Source organism: Brachyhypopomus gauderio, chromosome 2, assembly GCF_052324685.1.
Source record: "Brachyhypopomus gauderio isolate BG-103 chromosome 2, BGAUD_0.2, whole genome shotgun sequence".
Classification (NCBI taxonomy): domain Eukaryota; kingdom Metazoa; phylum Chordata; class Actinopteri; order Gymnotiformes; family Hypopomidae; genus Brachyhypopomus; species Brachyhypopomus gauderio.
The window spans coordinates 21,806,102-21,818,374 of NC_135212.1; the positions used below are offsets into that span (position 1 = coordinate 21,806,102).

The following is a 12,273-nucleotide window of genomic DNA, read 5'->3' on the forward strand; positions in this document are numbered from 1 at the left end:
CTCAAAGAAGAAACCAGGAAACAAACCAAACCATAACAATAGGGGTTGCTGAGGGGACTGTGACATCTGTCACCTTAATGTATCAGAATCTGTGTACAAGAGAAAAAAATTCTCGTGTTTTCAATCTTTCATTCAAACTCACATTTAATTTCTTTCATTGTATACAAACTGTGTTGATGGTTTGTTAAGGCAGAGGTCTTTCAGCTTCATGACTTTTATTAAAGCTTGGATAGTGTTGCAACCTTAAACTTTATCTCTAAATGTACCATTATATGATTGGAAAGGCAAAATCTACTTTTTAATCAATTGTTTCTCAAGTGCATGTAGGTTCAAAGAAACAATTCTGTTTTTAACATACTAATATTATTTTTACTCTTAAATTCCAATTACAGGATTTGAAATACCTAGAAATACCTAATATGGCTTATTACCTTATGTTATAGAACAAAAGCAAAAAATTATTGTCAAGCTACAATTTCCGTTACACTAAGATTCAAGACTTTTAAAAGACTAAAGTCTGACAGCCTCTCATGTCTAAAGACAATGTGTCATTAGTTCTTAATCAAATGAGTTCTTAGTCAATATGATTTTGGGATCTTGCAGGTTCACTACTTGCAACATACTGAGTAATTTCCCATCATATTCCTAATAAAAATGGATACAAGCTGTTGAACAATGGAAAAGAGAGAGAAGCAGGTTTTGGCCACAGCAGCCCTTATGTGAGCTGCGGTTTGTGCTGAAAAAACAGCCAATAAGAAAAAGACACGAATGCTCCATGTCTTATGTCTCCCCTACATGTCCGACATCGTTCTGTAGCCATGTTGCTGCTTCCTGTTTGGTGCTGGAGAGAGCTCACTTATTGGTTGCTGACAGTGTTGCTGACAATGACCTTATTTCCATAGCTTTAGTGATATTAGTGTTAATTGTGTTTAATATTAAGCCTCATGCACTTTTTCCCCCCGCTGCTATAAACAACTTTACCTTTTCAACAGTGAAATGTAGCTACGGGCTTATGCAAAATAGTTTGGAGCAGGTTCCTTACTGAATATAGATTTCAGGAAACCTTTGCAGCATGTATTCAGTACTTAAGTAGTAGTTTTCTTAAGTGCAGTGTCCATGAATGTGTATATTTTATGATATGAGGGATCTCAAAGGGGCAACATGAAACGGGACAGTGGAAATGGGGCTAGCAACTTCATCTTATTTTAGTCTGTAAACCAATGAAGACATTTCACCTCACTGAACTTGATAACAGTGATTTGGACCCTGAATCAACCCTGAGCGCCAAATGACTCAGACTTAACAGGTGATCTGACTTGTCTATGGTACTGCCTCATCATACACAATGATGTCTAACATGAATTCATGAATTTCCATTCATCGACTGACATAAACATGCATGTGAATGAATGCTATTTTTGTGTTTTTATATGTAAATCCTTTAAAATGCTTTAATATGGCACTGCTTTGCTTTTACATCCGTAATAATCCACTTCAAGCTCAACTCCTGTGTGTGTGTGTGTGTGTGTGTGTGTGTGTGTGTGTGTGTGTGTGTGTGTGTGTGTGTGTGTGTGTGTGTGTGTGTGTGTGTGTGTGTGTGCGTATGTGTGTGTGTGTGTGTGTGGTGTCCAGGCTGTTAGAAGATAATAGCTTCACTTCCTGAAAAACTTCCTGTCATAACCTGAGACCCAAGAAGACCTCTCACCCCCTCTTGATGTAATTTCCTGATTGATAAATTACAGTTTGAGTATATGCTAATGCTCACGCCTGGCAAGAAGAGGTTAGTAACCAGTGAACTAGTGAATATAGCAAGGCCATTCTGCTATACACTCCAATAAAACTGGACTGTGGACAACTGGACAAAACTGGACAAAAGTGAAAATTTGTCCTGACCCACACAACAACAGGCCCCTGTATGTAACTGCCACTTACAGAAGTCCAAATGGACTGAAATTAATACTAAGCGCCAACACTAAGCTTTTTGTTGTGTTTAGTCAGATGGCGCTCACCAAGGGGCAGACAAGAAACAGTTGTTGAAAACACGTGATGGAGAGAACTCGATTCCCCCTGGTTCAGTCTGGGGCGTTCCCTGAGTCTCACCACAGCTCATTATCCTGTTGGGTTCGTGCGTGCAGTATTCCTCACAGCATTAGGGGAATGGTGCCAAGACTTACCCACTTATCTAAGTCTGTGCGATGGTTATAAAAATAGTTAATCTGATTTATGGATTCACAACGCATTATTTACAAAACAATACTGGATTTTTTTTTGCATCAACCCAATGTAGGCAAAGACAGTCCATCTCACATCGCACAAAATCTAGGTAAGACAACAGTCTAGATAATAATGCAGCACCAGGCCTTTAATATACGTATACAGGCCTACTATAAAAAATATACAGGCCTTTATATACATGTACATGGCACAGCATGTTACAATGGATTGATGTAATATGTTCCTACATGGACCGCACACTGTTCTTTTTACCTCTGTTCAAGGTGAATGGTGCAGACGAAAAATCTCCTCAACAGAGCTGTGGCCTCATGCACTCAGCTTGCTGCTGAGTCATATGCATTCACACGTTTCTCAATTCATTCATTTATGGCTTCACACATGTTAATTGCAGCAGTTTTGTATGTGTTAAGCATGTGTTTCAGAACCACACCACTGAGTCACATGAGGAACAAATGACACTGACTTATTTCCCTGAATCACTGGATGAAGAAAATAACATATAAAAGAAACCATTTGGTGCACCATGTCACTGATCATTCAAAATGGTTTAATGGTGCCCAGACCGTTAAACAAGCTGTGAGGGAAGACACACAGAAGCTTCACAGACAGCACCGAGCTCTCATTTACTCAAATATATAATCAACCAAAGTCAAAACGTGCAGAACGTCTTTGTTGCCAAATGAGCAACTTCAAATCCTAAATAAACTATTTAGAATAAACCAAATAAAAAAGGAAATAATACTACAAAATTGCAAAAATTATGCAAGCAGATTCTCAGGAGTGAGATTTTCTTTCTGTCCACTGTACATCCAATTCAAGGTTTGATAAATGCAGTGGACATCTAAACCAGTCTGATCTTTAAAGTAGGTTCTTAAGTTCCATGCATGTGTGTTTAACCATCTGCTGACGAGTCGACAAGAGCCATGTTTTTGGAGTAGAAACTGCCTTTAAAAACAAAATCAGTATAGCATCCAACCCCTAGGTGCATGGTCCACCGTGAATGTGTCTCATCTGTGCTTCCTACAAATTAGCATGCTTTTTTTTTGCCACCAGGCTGCGGCTCATCCCATAATGCAGTGCGGTACCAGCGCAGACTCATTTCCCTCTCCTTCTCTCTCATTTGCTCTTGAAGACTCCAGGCTCTTGAGACACTACAGAGCACCCAGAAAGCAAACCGGAATGACAGCAGCCAGCCTGCATTGGTCTTGACCCTTTCCTCTCTCGCTCGGTTAGACCCAACAAAATAAATGCTTTTCTTGCTTAAAGTGAGAGTGAGAGAGACAACTGCTGTCCTATAAATGGGGCATGACCCCTGCAAGGAACTGCAGCGAAGCAAATTTAGCCCAAACAGTGTTAGTATTAATGAGCAAGGCGCAACGTGGGGCTGCTTGTCTGCTGTCTCTGCTACTGCTCTGCACACTGGCCCTCTGTTTCTAATGCAAATAGGAGTTGCCATAGGAACCATGGGCTCAAATGCAGATATATTAAAAAGAAGGACAATAAATGAAGGGTAGAACCAGAAAGAAAAAAAAAATCATGGTTTTTTTCTTCTGGCGATTACCATAGAAACACAAGCAAATGATATCCAGATTGAAGAATTGCCCTCCTGTGCTGACCAAGTCATGTCCTAGGCCAGGGGTGCCCACAAGTTTTCGGCTTGCGAGCTACTTATAAGATGACCGAGTCAGAAAGATCTACCGGGGTGGCGGCGAACGTAATTTGTTGAGCGGGGGGGGGGGTGGCGAACGTAATATGTTGAGCGGGGGGGGGGGGGGGGGGGGGGGGGGGGGTGGCGAACGTAATTTGTTGAGTGGATTGCAGATTGGCTACCGTGAATGTCAATCCAAATACAACCGTCACTGCAGATGTGCGATTCATCTACTACTATTTTATGTGACGAGATCTATGCACGTTCCTTCGCGATTGACCGACACTTCTTTCGCGATCGACCGGTCGATCGCGATCGACGTAATGAGCACCCCTGTCCTAGGCTGTAGTGTGCTGGACTAACACAGGTATGGTTGGCATCAACCAAGTGTATTTACTGTATAATACTACAATTATGCCAAAGAATAAACCCATTAAGGTTCAACTGAATTCATTTTAAGCTAGTGTGGTTTATTAAATGACAATAAACCACAATGCAACATTAACCTGAAAAAACAGCACATGACTCATTAAACATTTGGAGATTTGCACTTTTCTGCAATATCATCCATGTGCAAGAGAACTTGTGCTAAGCTGAGCATCTGACAGGTTTTCTAAGCAGAGGTTATATTTGCAAAATGCTTTGTTAAATTATGTCTGCAACCCTGATCTTTGTAAATGTTAAAAAAGACAATGTCATGTCTAACAGTCTTTGGGGCCGAAAAGGATTAACCAATAAATGAATCAAGCCAATGTTTTACTTTTCTACAATACAGATGACTGTGTTTGAGATGAACATCCAGAGCAGTCAACAATGTAATAATGAAGCTCCAGTTAAAGGTCTATCATTAATTATGCAGTCAATAGTAAAATTAGAAAAACACTCTAAATACTTAGCATTACGCTGTCAAATACATAATTGAGTCGGTATTTATGCATAATTGTGTAAAATAAACAACACTGCATCTCCTCAAACATCGGACAGAGAAGAGGCAGGTAAACTAATCATGTTGAATGACAGCTTTGATTTATATATCCAAATAATTACAGCAACCTAGTAGCAGTTAAAAAGTTTAAGGTTAAAGGTCAATCATAATATTAAATCATAATTATGGATAGAATGATTAATATATTTGATAGTATAATAAGCACAGAGCACATTCAGCATCACAGGAAGTACACAAGGTTTCATGGAACAAGCAACATGTAGTCAGTGGACTTATGCAGTATTCACATCTACATTTTAAATCCATATAACTAACGTTTATGCACTCTTACACTGAACCTTTCAAAATCTCCTAATGTGAGTATTTGTTAAACTTTGAAACATAAAGCAACGATTTAAACCCTGACAATAAGACGTCTGTTGTCTGTGAGGTGAAGTTGTTGAATACCACTGACTTAAAAAAGAACAAACTTCTGCCCTTTGGGGGAATACAGGGAGAAATGTGAAGCATTAGAGCATGTGTTGCATCATGCTTCGTCAGCACAGGGCCAGCTGTTCACAGGAAGGGCCTAGCCTTCCGACGAACTGCAGTCCTGAGAAACTGTGCCATTGCAGACTGGTGACAGAGCAAGGGACCATCTTAGCACAAGACACGAAGCAACTACCGTAGTCGACATCAGAGACCAGGCAGCAAGTGCCCAGTAAATCAACAGTGACAATGGCAGGGACTGGAACGGGATTTCAGAATGGTAGCTCAGACATGAGCTATGAATGCAGATTGCCTGGTGTACTGTGTCTATAGGATCTGTTATTAGTGGTAAATGGAGACATACTGTAGAGTTCACACTATGGATTAGTTATGTCAAACTCAGTTTTGCAGTGAGATACATTTAAGTTGGGGCTATAATAACTACAGAAATTTGTTCTGAGTTACAATCAGTACAAGATATTTAAAAAAAATTCCTGCAATTTAGGACAAATTCAGACAAAGTGAAACAATTCTTGTGTGTTGTCAATGACCATGATTATTATGAATAGATAAAAACTCAAAACCTCAAAAAATCTGAAAGCATCCCTTAAGAACAACATAACTACCCGTACTTTTTAACTGGGTATGCTGAGGTAGCCTAATCAGTGACATTTGGTTTGGCATTAATCGTAGACTAATAAATTTCCATTTGACGAATAAAAACGTCATTTGGTGACGACAATCTTTTACAAAGCACAAACATCTGGTCCCGACCGATAGTTGGTTTTAAAAACAAGCATGCTATCAAACACGTTTGGAAGATGCAGTTGCCAAGGTAGGATGCTATTAATATCAGCGCGGAAATTAAATCAATACGTCAACAGACAGTGGTTTTACGCCACTTTTCCGCATGATGGCGACTCTGAGGTTTATAAAGTGCCTTCTCTAGCGTAATTTTCTGTCTTGAGAAAAAAAAATCTTCTTGACACTTAAATGTTTTAAGAAACCATTTAAGAACCCTACATTTTTCAAAATAATTCAATGCATATTGTAACATAAAGTGTTTAAACATAAATAAAGCGGTATAGACTATGTTTATAGAATAGCCGAAATAAAATGTCAATACTGTACCTTCAAACCCTTAAATCTTTATTTCAGTCCATACAATTCTGTAAATATTGGCCGTGCTTTTTAATCCAACTGTGTAAATTATTAGTCATTGTACGGATTATGTAATGCATCTTATCAAACGCTCAGTGAAATGAGCTATGAATGTAGACATATTTATTGCATGTTAAAAAGACAATACAGTGTTAAATATGGGATTTAAGTGAACATACTATTCTGAAATTGCATAAATGTCTGTTCAGCTACTTATAGAATTCCTGTCTTCCCAGCAAACGCGTGCTCATCATTTAATTTACACAGATAAAGCAAACCCCACTGTTGGCTAGAAGCAGAATTGCCATTTTTAGCACTTTTGTCCAGACTACGTTTAGCCCACTTCGTTTTAAGTCAGTGATTCCTGCAGCGTGTGGCCGAATGATGGAGATGAAACACAGAAAGTTGTCATTGCGCTTGTGCCCTACCTGTTTTTCTAAGCACTCCTTGGCAGAGAGCGAAGGTTTGGGTGACGGGGACCTGTCACACACGCAGCCTTCCAACAGGTACAGCCCCGAAGGTCGCGAGCTTGACTCGCTCTCAAAATAAAAAAGCATGTTTTGTAATAGAGCAAACCACTTGGTGTGCCATTTTGTGTTGTCTGAGCTCTTTTTGCTCAAACAGCCTCGTCTTGTACCATCTTTCTTTGCCAAAAGACCCAGGTAGGTTATATGGCCATCATTAAGACGGATTCCTTTCTGCATTTTTGTGAACAGGATGCTGGAAGAGGAAAGCTTGCTGGTCCTTACATCTTCTTAGAACGAGGTCCCAAATCAAACGGGCACTTTCCTGATTATAAACGAATTACGGCTTGTTCTGACCATCCACTGCAATCAGCGTGTTGGCATAAAGAAGGGACGACGCGCAGCGATAAACGAAGAATGCAAGCTTCTACCATCCTAAATGGCTCGAGAGTACCTTTCAAACCGTTGCAAAACGCGCATATACGCTCCCCAGCAGCGCAAGAACGAGAACAGGCTACAATATGCAAGTGATGGTTCGTCGCGTTCTCACGTGAATTTCTCCAGAAACCAGTGCGCGCCTATGGGATAGGGGAGGTTGGCAAAGTCGTCACGTGATTAGCTTTTTCGGCGACTACGTTTCAGAACCTCGGACAGAGGAACACATGCGATGCTTAGATGCATTTGTTAAAATCACATGGTTCGTGCGAATGTTTAGTTTACAGTCTAAATGAGGGCTTGGTGGACTGGCTAGGACTTTCCTAACATCTAATAAAGTTGATTCAAGCACTTGCTTTAAGCACAGGAAAGACTTTAACTGTCCAGCTGCTGTTCTGTCAAGCATGTTTAAAACATCAAAACTATCAGCCAAATTTCCTCTGATGATTTGTACTAAATCTGTGCTTGATTCAGTTAAGTGTACTAGCTGTAATCACAAAACTTCATATATACAAGTAGGATTCAGTCATACAGAGAAGGTACTTCTTGAGAAGTTAGTAAGATACAGCAATGGGATAGTGATATGTGTACTGGATTTCTGTCACATGGATCTTACAAAATGGCTGCTGTATAATCTCTATAGTTCATTGTTCTAGAGGGGATGCTGATCTAGAGGTGATGCTGTTCTAGAGGGGATGCTGTTCTAGAGGAGATGCTGTTCTAGAGGTGATGCTGTGCTGATGCTGTTCTAGAGGGGATGCTGTTCTAGAGGGGATGCTGTTCTCGAGGGGATGCTGTTCTAGAGGTGATGCTGTTCTAGAGGGGATGTGGTTCTCAAGGGGATGCTGTTCTAGAAGGGAAGCTGTTCTAGAGGGATGCTGTTCTAGAGGGGATGCTGTTCTCAAGGGGATGCTGTTCTAGAAGGGAAGCTGTTCTAGAGGAGATGCTGTTCTAGAGGGGATGCTGTTCTCGAGGGGATGCTGTTCTAGAAGGGAAGCTGTTCTAGAGGGATGCTGTTCTAGAGAGATGCTGTTCTAGAGGTGATTCTTTTTCTAGTGGGGATGCTGTTATGCTGGTCCTTACATCTTCTTAGAACGAGGTCCCAAATCAAATGAGCACTTTCCTGATTATAAACGAATTACAGCTTGTTCTGACCATCCACTACAATCAGCATGTTGGCATAAAGAAGGGATGAAGTGCAGTGAAAAATGAAGAATGCAAGCATCTACCATCCTAAATGGCTCGAGAGAATCATTTATATGTGCAAAACGTGCATATAAGCTTTGTAAAGAATGACAATGTGATTTTTTTTGCGTGTTTTGCTTTATTGGCCAAATTCAGTAACAGGATATTTAGATGCACCATATCCAGCAGAACAAAACACCTCAGATGATACTCAAGGCTGTCCAGCAGAACAAAAAGCCTGTGTAATAATTTTAAAAATAAAATGTATAAAGTGAAAACATCCATACAATCTAAAATGTGATAGTTAGACAAAAAACAACAAAGGATTAGGCAAAAAAAAAAAAGATTTTACACTTTGAGTAAATTTCCAAAAGGATCTTAGCAATGTTAAAGATAAAAATACACTAATGTGCAAGATCTTGTATAGACAGCTTAGCTTGACCCAGGGCTGTGAGTAGATGGCTTGTAATCAGTTATCAAAGCCCCTAAATTGATTTTATTATGGCAGATATTTCAACATACTTAATACTAAATCCTTTGTAACTGTAATTGAACATTTGGGCAGAACATTCCTTCTCCAGCAAGATTGTAGTCTCATTCAATGTATGTTTGAGTTATGCTAATAACTCCTCATCCATTAGTCTGGTACATGGTTCCTCTTGAGTCATAAATGTGTTCTTCACATACCCGGATGACAGAAACACCTTTCACTGGTGTCATACCCAACATGATTGGGGTATAACTAACATGGAGTTACTTCTCTTCCTTGTGTCTAGGTAGTGTTGTGGCAGTATTTACTGATCCCTCTACCCTTACAGGGGCAGTCATGGCCTGACGGTTAGGGAACTGGTCTTGTGACCGGAGGGTTGTGGGTTCGATTCCCAGACCTAAGGCCATGACTGAGGTGCCCTTGAGCAAGGCACCTAACCCCAACTGCTCCACGGGCGCCGGGCTAGGGCTGCCCACCGCTCTGGGCACATGTGATCCCCAGCCCCCTAGTAATCACTAGTGTGTGTGTGTGTGTGTGTGTGTGTGTGTGTGTTCTGACTGCACAGATGGGTTAAAAGCGGAGGACAAATTTCGATTGGGGTGTAAAAATCACAATTGACAAAATATGGCACATTTATTCATTTATTTTATTTATTTTATTATTATTTATTCTTACATATGCACAGGCATAGCAAAACTCATACTCATTTACTCAGAAATTCAAACACACACATGCACACAGGTTAGTACACATACAAATGCACACACATATGGGTTAGTACTGCTCACAGCAGAAGTATTCCAATGAAGGAATATGTTTTGAATGGATCTTCACATAGATAATATGATAAAATTTATTCACAGACTTTCCAGTCTGTCACAGGGATTTAAACTTAAATATTTTAGGTTTTAGTATAATTTTGTAAGTTTACTCTTGTATGCTCACACACAAACACTCAACAAAATGATTACTCACTCCTTCACTAACACACACCTCTGCAAACTCTGTTAGTCATTACACCCCCCCCCTCCCCTACACACACACACACACACACACTCAGGTTAACAGTGCTGCCTCACAGCTCCTGGTTCCTGGGTTTGATTTCCTGGTGGCTTCTGCCTTTGTGGAGATTCTCCTTGTGTCTGCATGGGTTTCCTCTGGGTACTCCGGTTTCCTCCCTTATTCTAAAGGTGTGCATGTTAGATTTATTGGCGTCTCCAAGTTGGCTCGGTGTGAATGAGCATGTGCACATATGCTGTGTGATGGAATGGTTTGCTCCTCAGGATTGGTTCACACAGAGTGGATAGTGGATTAAGTGGTCTGGAACATAAAAGAATACGGGGCTTTGACATGAGCTGTGCATACTGTACATGGAAACACAATATTCTTAATTAGATTATATGTTTTGGTATTGAATGCAATGCAATGCTAAACCATCAGCAAATTAGATCTTACACTTTATATATTACTTGAAGGTCAGAAAACCACAATTGTACCACCCACCAATTAAGTTGCTCCTCACTGTTAATAGACTTTTAGAGAGTGCCCCTTGATTGGCTAATTATATATAGCCAATCAGAAGAGGAGCAGAAACACTTTAACATGTTAGACACTTTGGAGAGCCTGGATCAAGAGCTAATAAGGATATCATGGACTGCAGTACTTTGGGTTCATCTTGGTTTTCTTTAAAAGCTCCTTCTTATTTGTAAATCTGCACTGGCCACTGTGTACTTGCCATCATCCGAGCGTGAGCAGCACCCTCTGTCCTCCAGATGCCACCACACTGAATACATCCACAACTTGCCCGTATCTACTAGCTGCTTGTGACATCCGCTTCTTTGTCTGCGGTGATGGCTGATCCCAGGCCTGTGATGCATGACACATGGTGTGGATTCAGCGAGCACTTCAAGGACACGCTCTGAATAGCCCATTCAGCCTGTGCTGGTCCCTGACTCCTGTGACTGCTCCATGTGTGCCACCCAGGTGCCCACCCCACCCCACCACCCCACAGGGCTCAAGAGGCACTTGAGACACATCCACCCTCTCTGCCTTCTCCACTTGCTGGCCCTTTTGACACCTTGGCAAAGGGAATCTCATTTTTTAAATAACAGTATGTAAAGCACCCTGCTGGTTTTTTATTTTAATATTTCCCTTTTGCAAAAACCTTGCTGTCTTATACTGATGATATTATAAAATTACTTTGGTGTAGAAAAGGTAGATGGAGATGCTACTTCTGGCTACTTTTCACTCTCCTGCATCACAAGCTTTCTGTTTCAGTTAGTCAATGGTAAACCAGTCTCGTAGGAACGCTAAAGGTCACTGATCATCACACCATATTCAAACCTTTATTCACTATATCATAAAAAGAAAGGGTGTGTATGTTCTGTACCAAGACACTTCGTGTATCCACGAGTCCCTGTTCAGCACAATGGCAATTTCACACCCCTTCTCATTTTTATCGTAATCGCTTTATGGACCAATTATCCAAGCTGGTTTGCACTGGGGGCATCGCTACCATGTGGGCAGGCCCTGCTTCCCTTTGTCCCAACTGTTATATAGCCAGGCCATAAAACATGTTGTAGCCCATGAGCAATATGCCTCTCTGAGCACCCAATTTGTTTCAAAAGGCCCAGCCTGTAATCTGGTGCGGCCAAGGTTGGGGATGCTTTTTAGAGATTTATTCATGACTTTATCATAGTTGTTATCTGCTGTTCCTCAGACGTAGTCACCCCTGGCCCCCTCCATCACCACCACACAGTGGCTTTTGTGAAGGTATAATAGTTTTATCATCAGACTATTTATGGAATAAACATTAACAGGACTAATTTACTAGTGCATAAACCAACATCCAAAGTATTCAAATATTGAGACAGGAGAGAATCTAAGGTGTTGGGGGCTGCTGTGTGGTTCTTCATGTGGTTTATGCAAACGGACATGCTATCAGTGGCCAATAATTACCTCCTTCTTTGAATACATTTGCATAGACACACATGTGAGGGGTGAGATAACACCGACTGCACAGTTGGTGTGCTAGTGCGAGGGCACGGTCTCGAGTGAAACCTGCTCAACAATAATGCAGCTGAGTGTGTATGTGCGTGTGTGTTGGGACAAATAGGTAGGAGACCTGCTGCGCTGAATGCTGTGGGATCTGGAAAAGGGTGCCTGGCTTGGAATGTGTTTAAAGATGCTGCTGGTGATGGCTCTCATGGACAGGCTGGTGGAGAGGGGAAAGGAGAGTGTT

The 12,273-nt window shown here is 40.9% G+C and overlaps 1 protein-coding gene across 1 annotated transcript in view; it reads right to left on the reverse strand.

Annotated features, from left to right (window-relative positions):
- rasgrf1 (Ras protein specific guanine nucleotide releasing factor 1) overlaps positions 1-7,500 on the reverse strand; it is a 38,701-nt gene extending 31,201 nt beyond the window's left edge. Inside the window, exon 1 of the mRNA XM_076991105.1 lies at positions 6,887-7,500. Within this exon, the coding sequence (XP_076847220.1) occupies positions 6,887-7,162 (276 nt within the window). The 5' untranslated portion in view covers positions 7,163-7,500. The remainder of the gene's footprint in view (positions 1-6,886) is intronic.
- Between the last annotated feature and the right edge of the window lie 4,773 nt (positions 7,501-12,273).